Source organism: Lissotriton vulgaris, chromosome 2_1 (assembly GCF_964263255.1).
Source record: "Lissotriton vulgaris chromosome 2_1, aLisVul1.2, whole genome shotgun sequence".
Lineage (NCBI taxonomy): Eukaryota > Metazoa > Chordata > Amphibia > Caudata > Salamandridae > Lissotriton > Lissotriton vulgaris.
The window spans coordinates 1853301812-1853313827 of record NC_141687.1 but is presented as its reverse complement, the minus strand read 5'-3'; the positions used below and the strand labels follow the sequence as shown (position 1 = coordinate 1853313827).

Below are 12016 nucleotides of genomic sequence, written 5' to 3'. Positions count from 1 at the left end.
TATCTTGTAAGACCATAAACCTCAAGGCAAAATGAGCAAGCTGACAGGCTTTAAAAAGAAGGAATGAAGGGCGTGTATTCCAACAATACACAAATAATACCAAACACATACACATTTGCACACACATAGCATGGTTGCTCAATAGAACGTTTTAAGGGAACATATTTATTTTTACTGGTATGGCATGTATATAGATACATTTATACATATTGAGGGCATGTCAGTAAAAAAATATATATATATATTTAACGGCACTATCTATCACCAGCTACTTGGGACGGCGATGGGCACCTACTTCGCCCCCAGCTTTTCAGGATTGTACCTGGGCTGGTGGGAGGAGCAGGTGGTCAGATCGCTCCCTCAATATCAGATGCAAGTTGTCAAATGACTCCGCTACATTGATGACATTTTTGTCATCTGGGATGGAAATGTGGAAGAAGCCAAAAAATGTGTGGAAACCTTGAATATCAATGCTTTCAATCTCTCATTCACTAGTCATATTGATTAAACCATGATTGATTTTTTGGACCTTAAAGTAAAAGTAGATGGCAACAGGTTAACCACCACATTGTTTAGGAAGAAGACCGCGGGCAATAGCTTATTGCATGCCCAAAGTGGCCATCCAAGCAATTTGATGAATTCTATCCCTGTCAGCGAGTTACTTCGCGCTAAACGCAATTGTAACAAGAATGATGAATTTAAAAAAAACGCTCATAATGTGTGAACGCTTTAGACAAAGAGGCTACTGTAAGAAATGCATAGAGATGGCTGTCAAGTCAGTTAGCGAAAGGGATAGAAATACACTGTTTGTTGAAAAGGACAAGAATGGGGATTCAGCAGAATTAGAGACATCTAGATTTATCACTGATTATCACCAACAAGCATGGGGAGTCAGGAAAGCTATTGGTAAATTCTGGGATGTCCTTAAAATTGATAAAGATTTAGCGAAAGGAATTCAAGAACATCCACAAATACCATACCGCAGACCAAAATCCCTTAAGGATATGATTTGCAAGACCCTTATTCCAGCAACAACTAGAAAAAATCCCGTCCAGAGTTTTTATGTATGTGGTAAATGCAAGACCTGCAAATACAGCGAAAATATCAAAGAAGTCAGACTCTTAAGTCACTGTAAACATTACAAAATCCTAAAACATTTAACATGCCAGACTGATCATGTAGTATATGCACTTAAATGTCTGTGCAATAAATACTACATTGGCAGCACAATACACCCGGACAAAAAGCGAGTGTTGGAACACCTCCTGGCCATCAAAAATCTTGACAAACAATACCCTGTGGCCAGGCACTTGCTATGTACCACAAAAGCAATAACTGCCTTATTTCATTCTGTGTTCTTGAAAATGTCCCAGTCAGGGAGAGTGGGGGGGAGACAGAGTACAGGAGCTCAGGAGATGGGAATCAAAACTTATCATTAAATACCGTACTATGCAACCTGAAGCTCACAACTGTGACGAGGCCTTGGCAGTACACCTAGGGTAGGTGTAGGCGGCCTTTAAAATAATGCATGATCATCTGCTGTTTGTGACATGAACTATGCTTATGTTTTTTTTTAATGCCTGCTTCCTTCTTGGTTTTAAATTGTTCGTGAGATGTATGTCTGGAACTTACGCATGTGAGAATGATGGTACAGTCACCTCATTTCATTATTATTTTTTATTTTTACAGATCTATGTGGAGTCCAATTAGGAGAGTTTAAGACACGACACGGGCAAGAGATGAATTGGAGCACGAATGACAGTTGGGATATGATTGGTTCAGAGAGTTAACACTTGGATGTTGCCCACTTGGGCTAGTGAACTATTGACTTCTAAATGTGCCATTGTGGCTGAAGTCATTGTGAATTGCCCAAAGGGGCTGCGAAAATTATGGCACAGGGACTGGTGATTATGGTCTGTTATTCGGAGTTGAGTAGGACCCTTTTCTGCCCACTGGGGTTGATTACTTTATTGAAACTGAGGTGAACAGTGAGCATTCACTGAGTTCAATATTTATTGAATGTGAAGTTTATTCATATAATAATGACATTTTACATGTGTCCAAATGCACTGGTATTAATTTCATGTGTGTCATTACTATTTAGGATGTATATGCAGCGCGCCATTTAATTTGTTAAAATGAAGAAAGGATCAAGTAAATCGAGTGATTAATGGAACCACCCAATGCAATGTTAAATTACAGTGCAAAGATCAAATTAGCGCCAGGATATCTTTGAGGTTTTTTGTTGTGCTTTATACATGCTATTTCAATTTTAATTCAATTATAAATTCTGTGTTATTAGCAGCATTGTGAAGTTGGCATGAGAGGAACCTGGTTTCCCGCTTCACAGATTGCAAATGACAATGACATCGCACAAGGAAACAGCTCTGCTAATAGCCACAAGGCCTCTCCATGCGATTTCACTTCACTGCACAAATTTAGCTCCTTGCATCCTTGTTTGCATAATTACTTAATGTACAAACATGTAAAAACGCCATGACAGAAGACATATGTGTGGATGTGCAGAATGCAACATACTATTTATTACCATTTTTTGAGTCATGCTTCCCCTCCAGATCCAAAAATGGTAATAAATATTGCACTCAGTGTATCTGCATATATACTGTGTGTACACACGGACAGATAGATAGATAGATAGATAGATAGATAGATAGATAGATAGATAGATAGATAGATAGATAGATAGATAGATAGATAGATAGATAGATAGATAGATAGATAGATAGATAGATAGATAGATAGATAGATAGATAGAGTGAGGGAGATAGATAGATAGATAGATAGATAGATAGATAGATAGATAGATAGATAGATAGATAGATAGATAGATAGATAGATAGATAGATAGATAGATAGATAGAGTGAGGGAGATAGATAGAGTGAGGGAGATAGATAGATAGATAGATAGATAGATAGATAGATAGATAGATAGATAGATAGATAGATAGATAGATAGATAGATAGATAGATAGATAGATAGATAGATAGATAGATAGATAGAGTGAGGGAGATAGATAGATAGATAGATAGATAGATAGATAGATAGATAGATAGATAGATAGATAGATAGATAGATAGATAGATAGATAGATAGATAGATAGATAGATAGATAGATAGATAGAGTGAGGGAGATAGATAGATAGATAGATAGATAGATAGATAGATAGATAGATAGATAGATAGATAGATAGATAGATAGATAGATAGATAGATAGATAGATAGATAGATAGAGTGAGGGAGATAGATAGATAGATAGATAGATAGATAGATAGATAGATAGATAGATAGATAGATAGATAGATAGATAGATAGATAGATAGATAGATAGATAGATAGATAGATAGATAGATAGATAGATAGATGGGTAATCATAATCAGTAGCCACAAATATACGGTAGAATCTATTACAACATGGTTAGGACAAAGCAAACATGTTTAATTAAATCAAATAACAATTAAACATGACTACAACTGATATAATAGTAATTTATACAACAGACAAAATTAAAAAGACTGAGAGTGAAACTCCACTTACAGTGGAGGGATTTAAACTAAGGTCAGTACTTGTACCTTAAACTGTCTAAGTGAAGAGCAAACAGCATAGGTAAGTTGACAGATCTGAACTGAGAACTCTAAAAGCTGAAACATGTAATAACCACACGAGGTTGCAAGACTACCATCGATACCACTTCCTGTGATGTAAACACTGCGATTATGAATCAAGGCAATAAGGAAACACATTTATGTGATAAGAAAAGACTATATTCAGTGGACACCAAAGCCATCAACATACAGGCGTGGGGCTTCCACTAGTGGGAAAGGCAGAGATGCAGAATACATACACTATGATGACAGCGGGAACAGTCATCTACCGACCAGTTCAGGGGTGCAATTAAGATCGTACTTTCACCAAACATACGGATAGTTTCCGCCAAACCTCCAGTGAAGTTGACCCCCATCAGTGATCAAAATACGCTGAAGGCAGCTCATGCCTGCTCTGTACCGCTACATGAAAAAGCATACAGCATAAAGGAACATTCCCAGCTATTCACTGCATTATTTATATAGATTAATGCATTATTAATGTAGGGTTACATCTAGGACACATTGCAAAGCAAAACACTTCTATGCACTTCACCGCTACACATGGAATACTCAGTAAAGATCTGAAATAGTGTATTCATTCCCGTTCGCTGCAGCACTGGGTCCTGGTGCATAGGTGTCTTACCTAGAGTGTGTACAAACACTTCAAACTACTGTTGAGAACTCACTGCTGTTTCGCACTTTAAGCGGTGGATCAGTTAACTTTTACCACAATTCTGAGAAATAAGGCGATGTTATACTCACTTGCTGCTTGGACCTTGGCCTTGCGGCTCACCACAGAGCCAAAGCGATTCTGGGCCAGGCAGTCGTATTCACCTTCATCTGAGGAGCCGTCGTCCAGCATCTTCTGGAAGCGGTCCAACTGCAGCGAGCCGTTGGCCAACATGCTAGTGTGCCCACCATCCACCAGCAGCACCCCATTCCTCCGCCACGAGATTGCAATAGGCGGGGTGCCTTCCACGAGGCAGTGCAAGAGAAGCGGCTGTTCCTGGACCGCCACATCATCACTGGGCTCGACGGCAAACGCCAACTCTGCAGAACAGCTCCAGTCTATGGGAGAAGAAGAGAGCACCCACTATAAGAAAACCATCTGGACTCAACAGTAGAACCTCCACCACCATGATCAGAACTGTTACAAGAGCCTTGAACACAATCTCATCATTTAACAAAACATACAACTTGCTCACCAGAGGGAAGAGGTGAAAGGTAAATGAGTTAGCAAATTGGACAATATGCACCATGCCCATAACAAGATGTAGCTTCTGACGAATCAGGCTCTTCAGGAAGGGCCACTTAGTGACGTCACACTTCAAGAACACTTTGAAAGGCTAGAAAGCACCAACGGAAACCACAAAATAGAAGTGGGGAAGTATATTCCATAAAAATAACATTTTAAAACCTACACTGATGTGGTCTTTTTGCTAGTGATGTTTTTTAAATACCAAAACTTTCAGTTGTGCCATGTATTTTATTATTCGGTACAAAAGGGGGTGGTGATGGACGGAGCATCTGAATCAATCAAACACTCACACCCAGTCAAAAGATCTGGGTTTAATCCATCACCGTTCTTTAGTCCACTCTGCCACCCCAGTTCAGACATGGCCATATGCAAATCAGTCTGACCCTGTGCCTCATGGGAACAGTCGAGCCCGAACTGCCAAGCCATGTCTTCCCTGGACCGAAAAGAAGCTTCCGAGGACCGGTTTCTGGCATTCCAGCCGTCTTCAGCCCGGCTTTCTTGAATCCAGTGGCAAAGTGAGCAAGGGACTCACGTCTGAGCATACCCTGCCACACTTATGGAGGCCAAAAGCGGTACAAAAGGGGGTGGTGATGGACGGAGCATCTGAATCAATCAAACACTCACACCCAAAAGTCAAAAGATCTGGGTTTAATCCATCACCGTTTTTTAGCCCACTCTTCCACCCCAGTTCAGACAAGGCCATATGCAAATCAGTCTGACCCTGTGCCTCATGGGAACAGTCCAGCCCGAACTGCCAAGCCATGTCTTCCCTGGACCGGAAACAAGCATCCGAGGACCGGTTTCTGGCATTCCAGCCGTCTTCAGCCCGGCTTGCTTGAATCCAGTGGCAAAGTGAGCAAGGGACTCACGTTTGAGCATACCCTGCCACACTTATGGCGGCCAAAAGCGGTACAAAAGGGGGATATTTTATTATTATCATTATATGCGAACCAGACAAAAATAACCACCTAACCAACCACGTAAATCGCAGGCCGCAACAATGTTGCTTAAACACTTTATTGCAGCAACTTTGCATTTAAAGGAAGTAAATCGCCATGTAATTGGGCACCGAACTGTTGGCAAAGCAAATAGCTGGAAATAAAGTTAGTATAAAAAAAGCATTTTGAAGAGAAAGGAACAATTTTTAGGCCGACATGAACAAAGTGAACAGGCTCTATACAGTCACTCAGAGTGAAGGGAAGCAATGATAAAGTGGGCTAACACACTCTCACGTGCTATATGCAGGGGTGGAAGGAAGCAATAGGTAAATTACAATTACCAGGCCAATGGGTTAAGCCTACCGAGCAAATGACTTCTATCTACATATAGTGGGTGATATTTTGGGGGGAGGAGGTGGGGGATAGTCTGTTGAGCTAAATCTGTCCTAAATGTCAGGCCTAAAAATGCAAGAGAGGGTGCCACCTAGCATCTAACCTAAGAATCGTTTCTATTTTTTGTCATTTAAGCTAAACTTTAAAAATGGAAGGTTTTAATCTTTCAAAAAACTAGAATGACTTTTGCAAATGCGTGCCTTAAACTGTCCTACTAAAGTAGGTCAACGGGTTAACAGAGCTGTCTAATATGAAAATAGTCGTTGAAAATTCCAGTAGTTTAACACATTTCACTCTTGGGAGATTAACACATTGGAATCTGTTCATTTGGCTAAAGTATCGTGTTTTATATCAGCAGAAAGGACTTGCAAATCAGATAAGTTATGTTCTATAGATAGTTTTGTACATATAGTTTGCTGCCACAGACCTGTGGCTTTGTGTCAATATAAACACGCACTGGCAAAAGCCAGTAGGTCTAGCAATAGCTGCCAGCCTTTGGAATTTGTCAATGCTTGTTTTGTTTTGTCATAGTTTTGAGAATATTTTATTTTTGAGGTGCTGTCAGGCCCTCGCCAATATATATAACAAGCATTTGCAATGCAATAGGTCTCGCATTAGGAAAGTTTGAGCTATTGTCATTGTAAATGACACATTTTTTATTTATGTGTTGGTTTTGAAAATAGCTACATTAGTAACTTTGTAATTTACAATGTCAATAGTTTTAACTTTCGTAAATGTGACACCTATAGCATTTGTAATGTAATATGTGTTGTATTTACATGACTTAGATGTATTGATATTACAAATAACAATGGCTTTTTTATTTTTAATAATACTTAAATAAAAGTTATTGTAATTTATAATGGCAATATTTAATAATTTCAACATCAAAAAAAAAACTCAGTACAAACTGTGTAGAACATGGTACATATGTCTATATGGAGGGAAACTGACCTCTTGTCCCCTTCAACAGGACCGGATTCCTACAAGCAGTCACAGGGCACTGATAATTCATGCACTACAACCTTTTAGTCATTCTCAAGTATGGGAGAGGCTGTGCTGCTACCTTCCGAGTCCTGGTGCTTCGTGTTCCCTCGATGCAGTGCTTTTATAAAGTTCATTGCTTGTTGTGGGTTTTGAAAGATGGGCCGCTTTGACTTGTGGGTGATGGTTCAGCATGCTGGATACAGCATTACATACTAAATGCCTGCTCGCTGCAGTTTCATTTTGACTGGCAAAATTTCCAATCACACTGCACCAAATTGACCATATGCAGCTCCACATCGGACCATCCCACTGAAGAACCAATGAATCACCTACTCCATCACTGAACAGACCCCTCCAGGTCCAGGTAACGTCACGGTATTAACCACCACTTAAGACCCCACTGGCCAGTCCATCAAAAAATAAAATAGGGGTGGGGAAATTGGATTAAGATGATGGATATTGGAATTTGCAAACTGTAGGTGGGAAGGGGATCTAGAACAGGGTCCAAGGAAACAAACAGGGATGGGGGCATAGGATATATGGAATGACAGAAACTGAGAAGTGCCAAGTAGAATATAGCTAAGTACTACATAATGAAGAGAGTACACTAACCAAGCTAGAGAATCCCCAAGTTGCAAATCTAAGGCAAGATCAGCTCATGCTATGTCTATAACAGACTGAGGCTCTGCTGAAGAACAACTACACTAGTTAGTAGCATCTCAAACTACAGCTTGACCTCAAGCACAAAATTATCTGACGAACAGTAACCAGCCAATGGAGTACCAGGGTCCATCAAGACTCCAAGCACCAGATTATACACTTCATAGTGAATTTGAGTTAAGATAGAGGATCTGAAGATCCACTGCAATGCGCCCAGCAGAGACAGCCCAAAGGTATACAAATTCCACGCAGATCTGCATGGCTGCTCGAAAAGCTGCATTTAACTGGCCCATCCACAAGGGAAACCACCATCTAACTCCACTTACTCACTGGGCCAAAGCAGGTCTAATTACACTCTCACAATGTCGTGAGTGACAATGGCATTTTTAGACAACATTCCATTAATGGGTGTATGAAGCAGCAATATGGTCCTTCGTCCTCATATTCACAAAACATTACTGCATTTATATACACCGTCAAAGAGAAGCTCAAGTTGTACAAACTGTTTCTAAGACAATATTCACTACCAAGTGATCAAGACTGGGTTCCCCCAGTCGAAACGCGTCATGCTGCCAGTAAAGGAGGAATAAAGCACCATTTATCCTGAATTTTATTTTGTGTGGTCTGTACATGCTGTTCGTGATTTTCAGCAGTGCAGTGCTGGCGAGTGGCAGGAGAGGCGAAGCAGAGAACAAACAGTCCAAGGAGCCCGAGGAGTTTGAAGCATGTGCCTGTGCGGTGCCTGAGTGGAGCAGCAGCAGCAGTGACGCCCAGGCACCCGGGATCCAGCACCTAGTATGGCAGCAGTGGCTGAAGGAAGAGGAGGCGGGCGGGGGGGGGGGGGGTGTGCGGAGATAGTGCGGCTGGCAGGAGGGAGTTCCGTTGGAGGGTGGCAGACTAGCTCTGCACAAAAGCGCCAAGAAATAAACTATTTGGCATACATGAGCAAAATAAAAATAGTACAACAAAACATTAAAAAACTATTCAGTAGAGTAGACATGAATGTTACAATTCAAACGCCAACATTTGTTCAAATCCCTAGTTCTGGTTAGATACACAGTCCAATTATTCTGTTTATAAAAGCCGAAATCAGAAATTACACTGATGATATTGCTAACCTAGTAATATATTAGATTACATGTAGAAGAAAGGTAGCTGTGTTTAACTGGTGTAACCTGCGCATAAATTATTGGTAAAAATAGTGCACTTAAATATCTCTTATTTAGACTTTTTATTTGTACGTGTATGTTAGTTTGTACATATAGAGATTGAATATACAATGGTAACATTACATTTCTCCATTTCTGTAGATTATCCAAGTTCCAGCGTTCATCACTGGGAACAAGCATGAATCTTTGTATATCCCATTATTTCTTTTATAGATCTCAGTAAGTCTGCCAGTCCCCAGATTGTATCCCCTTTTAGTGCACCCCCTGCTCTTATATATCGTACACTCTGCTTGCCAACACCAGTCCAAGTCGTTTTCCCATTCTTTCAGTGTCGGAACTGCAGCCACTCACCATCTCTTTGCCACTTTCCGTTTAGCCACTACTGCCGCTACATGCCTCGGATGCACTTAAATATTTAGCAGGGAGTTCTCCTCAATGACATTTTGGAAAATATCATATTTAACAGTGTAATGCAAAACAGTGTGCCAATACATACTTACAAAGTACAGATTTGCGCAGTTTCGACTTGCACCCTTTGGCGAGGCTTAACTACCCAATATGAAGCAAGGCACAAACAAGCAGAGGGCAGCAATGTCAATATGCCGTTTATTACCTTCAGGCAGAGCTTAAGCAGTGAAGTGCATCTTCCTATGTGCACTCCCGACGCTTACAAGCAGACTCCAGCTTGAAGGTGAAACAACAACTGGCAATTTGCAAAGAGGGCAAAGCTATCATTGTACTGTGTATGTTGTGCACAGATTTCATGTTCGCGTAAGTACTAGAGGTCAGAATATATGGCACATGTGTGAACACCATAGTTATGATGGTAGTTTCCAAAGATGTAGTTTACAAACGCTCACCAGTGTGCAGATAAAGCTTACGAAATCACCGCCGCAGCCCTGCTCCGTGTAAACCGGAAGTCAGGCACTTTTGGCCGAGACGGGGGCGTGGCCTGCAATCCAGCAGGAAGTTCCGCCCGCCGCCGCCGCCGCCGAGGAAGCAGTGAAGCCGGCCGACTCCGACCAGCGCTGCAGAGGAGACACGAAACACGCCGAAAGAGCCCGGTGAGTGGGAGGGGAGGGGGGGGCCAGGGCTAATGTGAAGGCCTGTGTGTATGCGTGTGTGCGTGCGTGTGTGTGTGTGCATGTGTGTGCGCATGCGTGACTGTGTGTGATTGAGAGAATGCGAGGCAGGGGATAGTGTGCCTGCGTGTGCATGCGCGCGCCTGTGTGTGTGTGCGTGCATGCAGAGGGGTGGGGGCTGCCTGTGTCTGTGTGTGAGCGAGGGCTTGCGCCTGTGTGTGTGCGTGCGTGCATGCAGAGGGGTGGGGGCTGCCTGTGTGTGTGTGAGAGCCAGGGCTTGCACCGCGCATGCGCAGGTATCAGACGCGCGCTCCCGCGAGGAAAAACGCTGCTCGTAACAGATTGGTGTCCTCATTCCCAACTCATTCCCCATACGGGCGGCAAAAGGTCTGAAGCAGACACTCTCAATGCTCACGCATTGAGAGTAAGGTCTGCTCGACCTAAAAATGGCTAAAAGCAAATATTTGTTGGCCTCACAAAGCACACTTTGTACATAGACTTGTACAAACTTGCAACTTTGTAGCAATATAAACTATCATTAGCAAAGCCATTCACTGCTAGCTTCTTGGCTTTCTCAATGCTTGTCATGCTTTTTGTAAAACTTAATTTTTTAGGAACAACCAGGCCTTCGCTAATGCTAAAACAAAATGTCTAGAAGTACAAACATTATTGGCCTAAAAAAAGTACACTGTCATAGTAGTCCCTGGTATTGAAAGGCACTAATTTGTGTTGGATGTGCTGCTTGTTGAACAGTGGAATGACACCACTCACAGTAAAGGTCGCAAATGGCTGAAATGGGCTGATGCACTGCCTCGTGTTGTGAGCTGTAGTAGGCAGAACAAAAAGGTGAACAACGTAACAGACCTTTGTTTGAAGTGGGCTGGCTGAAAGTCACTTTAAGCATATTTAACATATACTGGTAGTAAAAATCAAAAGGTCTTTGTGAACGCCAGACCTAAATATTTAGCTGAAGCCATAATCTGAAAACTCATTGGGTCTTCTGATATCAACCCCTTGAAGGATGAAAGGCTGAGGCTAGCTTCCACCTGCTGTGATGTTTCAACTCGAGATCACACGTCGCATGCAGACTTCAGCAGCAGGGAGATGTGCTTATGTGTTGATCTTACAATCCAGTTTGCAAAGGGAGTATTACTTATTGTCCCTGGTATTACTGAACCCCAACTGCATTTGCATATCAGAGCAGCTTGATCATTGATAACAAGCTGTGACCCTAGCCGGATTGCGGCACACGTTTCAATTTACCCTTATAACATGAATCGTATATATTACATGGCAGATTTGCAAAAATCATGTACAGAAAATTAATAAATAAATGAATTTCAATATTAGAACTGACATTTAACTAAACACTGAAAAGGATCTATATACACTGGATGAAATTACCTGATGCCACTTGAGTATATGCATTTGCAATGCAATAGGCCTCGCATTTACACGAGTTTAAGCTATTAGCATTGTAAATGACAATGCCTTTTATTTATGCTTTAAAAACCAAAACATAAATAGAAGTGATTGTCATTTATAATGCCAATAGCTCAAACGTGTGTAAATGCGAGACCTATTGCATTGCAAAGGCTTCTTTTCACCCGCTAAGATTGCCCCTAAGCCCCACCCCCTCCTGTGAGGGAGGAATGGTGCTAAAAGAGGAGGCAAGTTCGGACTGGCTTAGGGGGGGAGTTGGCAGCGAAGAAGCCGAAGCTGCTTCTGGTTCAGCGCAGTGTTCCTGAAGAGGCCACTGCGCTTATTATGAAAGTTTAATAAAAAAATAAAGAAAGAGAGAGCGCGGCACCCGCTTTAGGGACACCGCGCTCCGAATTAACGTTAAAAAAAACTGCACCAGAGCGCCACGCTCAGTATTAAAGTTAACAAAGCAAAAAAAAAACTGAGCGCAGTGTCCCTG

The 12016-nt window shown here is 41.7% G+C and overlaps 1 protein-coding gene across 1 annotated transcript in view; it reads right to left on the bottom strand.

Moving 5' to 3' along the window:
* IGDCC3 (immunoglobulin superfamily DCC subclass member 3) overlaps positions 1–12016 on the bottom strand; it is a 359560-nt gene that overhangs the window by 265314 nt on the left and 82230 nt on the right. Inside the window, exon 2 of the mRNA XM_086958028.1 lies at positions 4371–4676. Within this exon, the coding sequence (XP_086814154.1) occupies positions 4371–4676 (306 nt within the window). The remainder of the gene's footprint in view (positions 1–4370; positions 4677–12016) is intronic.